This window comes from Octopus bimaculoides, chromosome 25 (genome assembly GCF_001194135.2).
Source record: "Octopus bimaculoides isolate UCB-OBI-ISO-001 chromosome 25, ASM119413v2, whole genome shotgun sequence".
Classification (NCBI taxonomy): domain Eukaryota; kingdom Metazoa; phylum Mollusca; class Cephalopoda; order Octopoda; family Octopodidae; genus Octopus; species Octopus bimaculoides.
In genome coordinates this window covers 33,289,084-33,299,098 of record NC_069005.1, presented here as the reverse complement: position 1 = coordinate 33,299,098, position 10,015 = coordinate 33,289,084, and the positions used below count along the sequence as shown (strand labels likewise).

At 38.3% G+C, this 10,015-nt stretch overlaps 1 protein-coding gene across 1 annotated transcript in view; it reads right to left on the bottom strand.

Annotated features, from left to right (window-relative positions):
• The window catches only part of LOC106869078 (inositol polyphosphate 5-phosphatase K), a 41,795-nt gene that overhangs the window by 29,098 nt on the left and 2,682 nt on the right, over positions 1-10,015 (bottom strand). Inside the window, exons 2-4 of the mRNA XM_052976662.1 lie at positions 6,880-7,006; positions 656-760; positions 1-70 (exon numbers count right to left, since the gene is read on the bottom strand). Of these exons, the coding sequence (XP_052832622.1) occupies positions 1-70; positions 656-760; positions 6,880-7,006 (302 nt within the window). The remainder of the gene's footprint in view (positions 71-655; positions 761-6,879; positions 7,007-10,015) is intronic.

The window sequence follows — 10,015 nt, the reverse complement described above, 5'->3', positions numbered from 1 at the left end:
TGTAGAGGTGAGTTTAATTGTCCAGGGATTGTCTGTAGCACTGAGGTCAGATGTACTCACTTCTTGTAATCTAAAGGGAGAAAAAGAGTAGATTTTAGGGATTTGTTGCTGTGTTCTTCTGGGGGTGGAATGAGAATGCAGTTTATGAGGGGGTGCTGAAAAGTTCCTGGATTTGGGTAAAAGAAAACACAGGGGGATCAATCAATTATGATTTTATTCAACACGCTCCCCTCTCAGATTCACGCATTTATTGCAGTGGTACTTCAGTTTTTCTAAGCCCTGTAAAAGAACTCGGAGGGTTGGGCCTCCAACCAGGCCTTTCATGACACCCTTAAAGCTAGGAACTTTTTAGCACCCCCTCGTAGATAAGAGGAATTTGTGTCTGGAAACATATTTTATATTCTTTTATTCTTTTCAGAAAAAAAACAGCGTGGTTATTGTAGCTGGAATGCTTTTGACTAGGTTTTTCTCAATCAAGAATAAAGAATAAAAACAAGTGTTTCAGGTGTGCTTTCATCTCTGATGATTGAGTCAAGGTATTTACCTGCAGACAGAGAAACACAGTTTTAGAGGTAAAAAGTAGGTAAGGTAGTGGTGAGTACAGGTATACAGGTAGTGCGGTATGAAGGGTGGGTGGGGTGGATGACACACTTACCCAATAACATAGATATCTGGGCGCAGGTCTGTATCGAGTGCGAGTAGTGACGCTAGGTCATCGGGCGGGGGTTTAGTGCCAACGTTCCAGGTACACAGGTAAATCCTGAAAATACAACAGAATTATCATTATCATCAATATCATCATCATCATCATCAACATAATCAACAGCATTATTAGCATCATCGGCTTCTTCAATAATATCTTTTCTACTAAAATTGTTTGTGTAAAACATTTCTTTCAAAATAAATTTTAAATTTTAAAGTGGCAATAAAGCAATGGCCATCAATTTTATAATTTTAAACAAACAAAAATTATGAAAAATTCCAGATCCTGTAATTTGATTATTTAATTGTTAGTGTATAAAGTATACAAGCAGCCCTCAAAAAACTTTCTCTGATTAAAGTGGCCCACAATGTAATTCGAGTTGGCCAGGCCTGTACAAGACCAACAATTCTGATTAGAGGAAGAATAGTTAATACCACCCACACAAGTCCTTGACTGGTACTTTAGTTGATCAATTCTGGACAGAGCTAAAGCAAAGCTGACATTGGCTAAATTTAGTACAAGGTCAATAATTTTAGGAGGAGAAAACAAGTCGATTACATTGACTCCAGTGTTTGACTGACCCTGAAAGGACGAAAAGCAAAGTTGACCTCAGTGTGATTTGAACTCAGAATGTAAAGAGCCAGGAGAAATGCTGCTTCACTGACTTGATGGTTTCAAAATTTGGCACAAGGCCAGCAATTTATAGTTCTAGAGGTGAGGGTTAGCTGTTTACATCGATCCCCAGTACTCAGCGAGTACTTATTTTATCAACCCTGAAAGTGCAAAAGGCAAAATCGACTTCAGTGACGTTTGAATTCAGAACATAACGGCAGACGAAATGCAGCCAAGCACTCTGTCCAGAGTGTTACCAGTTTGACTGGATTATTTCCATTTCCCTTCTCGATTTTAGATGCTCTGGTCAACTCTGTAAGAGTGGACAGCAACCATTTGTCAAATGTCTCAGAGGTCCTCTTTCCACAATACTTCACAGCCAAGTACCAATCGCAAGATCCTAGCCGTCCCCAATGAAATAGTGTAAAAAATTACAAACAGACTTTATCGTTTTTTTCAAGCCTTATTGGGTGATTATTGTTGTTGTTGTTGTTTTGTCTGTGTTTGTAAAATGGCATTGAGATAATAGGACTGAACAGAAGTCTAAAGTTTTATTGTTTTCACAACAAAATATTTTTGTAGAAACATCGACTGATGATGATGAATGGGAGTGGGAGTGGGGGCAAATAGACAGAGAGAAGTGGGGGCAAGTAGTTGATATTAACCTATCTACTAGAGAGACTAGTAGATAGGTTAACAAGTAAATAGATAATAGAGGGGTGGTTATGTGTGCACATTATTTGTGTGTGTGTGTGTGTGTATATATATATATATATATATATATATATATATATATATATATATATATATATATATATATATATATATATATATACACACACTCACACACAAACAGAGAGATAGAGAGAGAGAGAGAGAGAGAGAGACCATCTGTCACATTTTCCAATCACTAGAACAGCTGAGAGGAAACATGTTGATATCAACATGGCAGCTGTTGTTGTTAGTGGTAGTGGTGGTAATAGTCGTGGTGGTGGTGGTATTATTGTTGGTGATGATTGTTATTTTTTTGTTTAATCTTATCAGGCAGACTCAAGATCATCAATAGTCAACCATGAACCTACAGGCTTATTTTCTGTCATAGTGTATCTAGGACTACATGGCCTAAAGTGACTTTGTTTAAGAAAGCTGAATGGGACTTAAGGGAAATTTGACTGCTATTTGTAGTCAGGGAGGCGGTGGAGTGAGGTGACCACAGAATTACATATATGTAATTCAAAGGACCAGCGATAGTAACACTTGATTCCATCTTGAGTGACACTTCACTCGCTGAGTTTTTACTAAGAAAGCTAGGAATGTGTGTGTGTATGGGGGGGAGAGAAAGCAGGTCAACCTTAAGGTGAGGTAGAGATATTCCGTAGTGGGATCGAATATCAGCATTTCATGATTGCGGATGAGCAAATTTCAGAACCAGTCAACCATAAATGTACCTCTTACACACATGCACACACACACACACCATATTTGATGGCATAGATGCTTTTTTTTCCAAAGATAACATCTCCAAAAATAACCCTGGGTGTTATATGTGAAGTTGAAGGCCTATATCATATGTATTAACCCTTCAGCATATAAACCAACCTTGTCCAAACCAACTATTCTACTTGTTTCTATGTTCAAACGAGTCGGATCTGGCCTCTCACACCAGCCCTGCAATGTTGTCGTTACAAAAATAAACAGTCACGAGATGAAAATCCTGAAGCAACAAGTTAATGGATGATTAATTTAAAAACAACCAGAATAAATAAGCATCACCGTTGACAGAGTAATACTAGAACCTGTCTTTTTCCTGAATATGCATTGCTGAGAGTGGGTGCGTCTCAAAATGGTTGTTGCTTTTATGCCACCAGATACGTGTGTGTGTGTGTGTGTGTGTGTGTGTGTGTGTGTGTGTTAACTCATCTGAAGATTGGCAATAAGTAACTTGTAGTCACAATTTTTAAACTTTTCAGTTTTTCCCAAAAAAATCTGATATTTTTTTCACCATTTTAGTATTGAGAAATTGCTTTAGAACTTCCTGTTTACAGTGGTGTGTTTGTGTGTGTGTGTGTGTGAGTATACTTATGCTCAACGTAACATGCATATGAAATACACTCCCTCCACACACATACACACACACACACGTGTGTACACAGACATACATATGTATGTGTATATATAAGAAAGAGAGAGAAGGAAGTCTATCTCACCTTATATAAACAAACATATACAAGCATGAAATAGTAAACCATACACACACACACACACACACACACACACAAAGAAAGAGGGAGGTAGGATGTTAATAACAATTTACCACTTAGCTGTCAATATTAATGTCATGGCAACAGAAAATTACTTAGCAACAGAGTGCACACACACATTGTATAGAAGGGAAGGTATATGTCTGAGAGTTTGGAATAAATGTACAGGTGTTTGTGTTTAGGAGACAGAGACAGACAGACAGACAGACAGACAGACAGACATACGGACTGAATATGTGTGTGTGTGTGTGTGTGTGCCTGATAATTCAAGGATGTGTGTAAGTGTAACTGTTAAAGTATTTCTTGCAATGGTTTCCTGTTTGATTCTCTGAAGGCTTCCTTGTCCCCCCCCCCCTGCATCCAAGGAGGGCTTTTGGGATTTTTTTCTTTTTTTTTACAAGTCAATCATGTTTACCTCCTCTGGTTTCATGAAGTGATATGAACACATCCCCCTGGATAGGACACAACATCCACCAATGACAGCCAGGTGAAATGTGGTATCTAAACATCTAGAGTTCTGACCCACAAACACAACGGAACACCCACAAACATTTTGAACTCAGGACCTACGAATGAACTCAGAGGTCAAATGCTTGTTTGTGTGTGCAGAAGCCTTTAGTATTTAAACCAGTTGAATCCGGCCCAAAAATTCTACCTGTTTTATATTCAAACTAGCCAGATTTGGCTTCTCACACCTACCCTACAATGTCTTTCGAAAACTAAAACAATCATACCATCAAAATGTGAAAGCTACAAAATAAGGCAAGATTAATATGAAACAATGTGAAATAAATAAGGATTACATATGGCAGAGCAATCGGAAAGCTACGGGATTAAAATTGAGGTGTGTGGGTGGGTGGTCAGCGTGTTTGGTTTGTAACAAGGTCGCGAGTTTGATTTGCAGTAACACATGGTGTCCTTGAGCAAGACGCTTTATTTCCTGTTGCTCCAGTCCACTCATCTGACGAAAATGTGTTCTACCTGTATTTCAAAAGGGCCGGCCTTGTCACATTCTGTGTCACGCTGAATCTCATTGAGAACTATGTTAAGGATACGCATGTCTGTGGAGTGCTCAGCCACTTTCATGTTAATTTCACAGGCAGGCTGTTCCGTTGATTGGATCAACTGGAACACTCGTCGTCATAACTGACAAAGTGCCAATTATGTATACACAGGGATGTGTGTATATGTGTGTGTGTTGATATACATAGAGGTGTTGTATAGCGAAAGGAACAAGGTTTCGGTTTGATGATGATGATGGTGGTGGTGCTGGGACCAGTTGAGCAGTCCTATAGATACCCTCCATGCGCAAAACAAGGCACTGGTGCCCCTACTAATAGAACCACAGCAGAAATAAATAACTATTGGGGACCATAGGACAAGTGAGAACCTTCAGGTAAGTGCCAGGTTTACCCACACCTTACAAATGGTGGTGATGGTGGAAAGAGGGAGTGTTTGTGGTGATGATGAGGAGGAGGAGGAGGAGGAGGATGGAGAGGATGGTAGGGGGGGAGTGATGATAGTATTGATAATGCTAAAGATAGTTTTGATAATTATGTTGTCGGTGATGACGACAGTGGTGATGCTGGTGGTGGTGGTGGCGTTAAGAAGTATTTGATACACAAATAGGAAATTCTATCTTAGTTCAAATAACAGTTTTGAGGTGTGGCTCATGTGTGCATATATGTATGTGTATGTGTGTTAATGTATATATACATATTTATATGTATACGTGTGTATGTATGCATGCATGTATGTATGTATATATGTATGTATGCATGCATGTATATGAATGTATGTATCTATTCATGCATGTGTATATATATATATATATATATATATATATGCATGCATCCGTTCATGTATGTTCATGTGTGCTTGTGTATATGTATGTGTATAGAAATCTATGTATATGCATGCATGTCATTCCCATTGTTTTCCACGACTGTGTGTATGAGTATGTGTGTTTCTATATAAATGCCATTCCGAGAGGTTAACAAGTTCGCTTCAGAATCATGAGGTCTCTAGTTCAAACCAGCTGAGCATGATCTTGAGCGGGTGTTTTCTACCCTTGCTTTGGGTAAACCCACACCACACGAATAAAGTTGGGTTAAACAGAAACAATGGAAACTCGTTCTAAGGGTTGCAGGAGTTGGAATTCATAGGTACAACCACGTCACATACATACATACATACATACATACACTGAATCAGTATGATTCTGTCTTAGAACCGCGTTAACGGTCCACATGTCAGTGGAATATTCAGCCACTTGCATTATAATTCAATGAACAGTTCGGTTAATCGAATAATCGAAGATCCATTTACTTATTAATACATGCTTGTGTGTATATATTTGGACGTGTTTATATATGCACGTATATGACGTCTGTTGATTCGAGGTTTGTGTAATTATGCGACCGGGAGTGTTGTGTGTGTGTATATATATATATATGTGTGTGTATATATATACATAAACATATATATATACAGCGATGAGAGAATACGAATGGATGTATTTACGTTTCCATAATACATGTATTTGACATATTTATTACAGGAAGGGGTGATAAGGAAGACTAGGGTGGGAACAACATGAAGGAAACGATCAGGAATTGAAAATATAGATAGAGAAAACTATGACTGCTACACACACACATATATATAGTTATAATTTTCTTCCGAAACACACAATATAAATATGAAATGATGCGTTAATGTCACCATATATATACATATATATATATATATATGGTGACATTAACGCATCATTTCATATAAATTCATAGATGCTAACATGCTATAGACGCACGTAGAGTATTTATATAAAAAGACAAACGTACACGGAAACATGACACCTACACATGTGTATGAATGCGAATACATACATATATGTTTGTATATATATTTATATATATATATATATACACACAGGCGATCTTTCGCTTTTGCCATATATATGTATGTATGTATGTACATGCAATGAGTCACGTACATAACGGTAGTGATCGATTTATAGAAGCCTATAGGTTTCGATGTACAACAGACCTTCCCCGAAATACTAAGAGAGCCAGACGGATACGGAAACATAAATACACATCACATGGATGTGTGTGTGTGTGTGTGTGTGTGTGTGTGTGTGTGTGTGTGTGTGTGTGTGTGTGTGTGTGTGTGTGTGTGTGTGTGTGACACACCAAGAAAGACAAAAAAAGAGACACACACAAACAGGGAGAAGTACATCACCACACACATACAGTGTCTTTGCCTTAACATTCAACTCCTGGAACGATAAGAAGAACTCACCTGATTGTCTTGGAACCTTTCGTTTTAGCGATTGGAATAAATTTCTTGGAACACACTTTGCCCATGTCTCTCCGGTTCTTTCTGTTATTTTGTTTTCTTTTCCTTTCTTTCGGCAGACTGAATGATGCTGCTTAATGCAGTGAGAAAGACGAAGGTGGAGTGAGGTGAAGGAAGAGGAGTAGTGATCGTGCAGACGATGTATTACAGCAGCAGCAATAACAACAACACTTGTGTAACCACTATTACTACCACTACTATTGCTACTACTATTACTACTTAGTACTAGTAGTATAGTAAATACGAAGGGAGGCCACTGGGTCTCAATCAGCAGGCGCGCGATTTCTCTTATTGTGTTTTTGAAAATACAATATGGGTGTGGATATATATATATATATATATACACACAAAGGCGCGTCTATGTGTACAATGAGTCGCTTTTTCTACGACACTATAGCTTTTATTGCTTTCTTCTTTCTTTCTGTTTATTATAACCTATCTTTTTTTTCTTTCTCACACACCATCTGCCGTTTAGATCCTTCTATCTACCATTTATGGACGTCCTTCCCTCTTTCTCCCCACCCATACATATACACATATACCTATATATCTATATATCTATCTATATACATATACCTATCTATCTATCTATATTTATATATGTGTGTATATACACACATAATGGGGAAGTGATTGAATGTACATGAAACTGACAACGCACATCTCAACCAATTCGTCTGACAATCTCATTTACACAAAGAGAGTGTTTTTACAATTAATTGGTAATTAATCGAGGTTATGACCAGCGACTTCGTGATATAATTGAACGGATATAATGAATTTCCAATGTCCCTCCATGCAGAAAATATATTTACTTTACGATACACACATAATGTCGGAATGTGCTGCTTATGGCCTTCTATAGACGAAACTATTTAATATTGTCATTGCTCTCCTGTTTAGATCTCCCCCCCCCCATCTCTCTCTCTCTCTCTCTTTCTCTAATTCTGTCGTTACAGTTCTCCCGCTCTTTCCAAAACAAACAAATATATATTTTTTCATCCCAATATTACACCCAGTGAACTATGGAAGTCTGACGGCGCCAAAATTGATACCGTTTTTTTGTTTGTTTGTTGGTTGTTATTGTTAAACTCTATCATCTAGCATCTTTCGAACCAACGATGGAGCTTCTATGTGAAAACATCTAAGACAATGTGGTGTTATCTGAGAGCAAATTGGCTATTATTTCTAGCAGGACGAGCTGTCGCAAGCCCTATGATTTTTTTTTTTCAAAAAGACGACGGTTACGGTTGGAACGCTTTTGACCAGAGCAGACTTGGAGCAAAACAAAAAATTCCTTCTTTGCACACAGTAACGTTGCCATTCTATTACATCGTGAACATTTAATTGAATTCTGAAGATTAGAGAGAGAGAGAGAGAGGAACAATGGGATGTGAAGTTCATACATTTCCCAGCACAGTTACCATCAACCACCCCTACCCTCATCTCTCACTTTCTTCCCTCCCCATCCACTCTTTCTGACCTCACACTCTCTTCAACTCCCCTCTCCGTACATTGAAGGCATACCCTGACACCTTTATCTCACTTTCCAGCGCCACCCTAATTAATAGCACCAACCCTTATATAATGCCCTGTATCTTCTCTACAGCAACAAACCTGTCATACTTTACTCTCTCTCGACAACATTCTCACACAGTTTAGGAGACTCTTTAGTGCAAGTTAGATGAAAACTAATGCTGGTGCCATGAAGGAACACACCAAGCACACACTGTAAAAGTGGTTGGCGCTAGGAGGAGCATCCAACCAAATACAAGGACTGGGAATAGAGTACAGGGTTTTACCATACCTGACAAGTGTTTACCATCAGAAACGGTGGTTGCTGTTGAGGAACTGAGAGCAAGTTGTTGCCTCTGTCAGGAAGATGAAAGAGGGTTTGAGGGAAAACAGGTTGCTTCCATATGAGAAGCTGATAGAGGGTTGAGGACAACCCAGTTACCTCTTGATGGGAGGTTGATATTGAGGGTTTGAAGGCAACCAATCAACTGGGGTGGTTTATGGCTAAACCAAAGAAGGGCAGCACCCTTGACTCGCAGGTGAATGGGCAAAATCAGGACTCTTTGCTCTCCTTTTTAAAACAGGGCTGCTGGTGGCAAGCAGGGAGCTGCATCAGGTTCCAGTCTTGTGATATTAATCAGCTGTTTTAAGGCGGTGAGTTGGCAGAATCCTTAACACACTGGATGAAATGCTTGGCAGCATTTTGTCCATCTTTGCATTCTAGGTTCAAATTCCACCGAGGTCGACTTTGCCTTTCATCCTCTCAGGGTCAATAAATTAAGGACCAGCTGCATACTGGGGTTGATGTAATAGACTTACCCCTCCCCCGAAATAGCTAGCCTTGTAGTTGGGAAACAAGCTTCATCTCTCTCTCTCTTTATATATATATATATGTTTGCAAGACATATATATATATATATATATATATGTTTGCAAGACATATATATATATATATATGTATATATATATATATGTTTGCAAGACATATATATATGTATATATATATATATATATATATATATATATATATATATATATATAGCAGCGTACATACACTTTTGCTCACTTTGTAAGTATATAAATATATATACATGGAATTAGACAGACTACTTAGCATTTACTGCCCACAAAAGCCACCTACACATAAATACATGTGAAAGTAAAGACAGTAAGCACACCCTATGGAGAGGATGGTAAGGCCTGGAAGAAGGAGGAAGGAGGAGTGGGGTGGGGGTGGCACGTTAGTTGTGCTTCCAGCCATAATTCCTCTGTTGACATATCTTTGCTCACTTGACCTTTACTGCAACACAAGTCTTTTAACTTCTTCCACTGATCAACTATCTATTTCTCTATCAGCTCAGAGATCATCATCATCATCATCATTACCACCACATCATCATCATCATCATCATCATTGTAATGATTCTTGGCCTTCTTATATTGTCGATTTAACATCTGCATTATGTTTCTTGATTTCATCAGAGATCCTTGTTGCAGAGATAGAATTACCCAATATTACATATACATATGTGTATATATATATATATATATATATATATATATA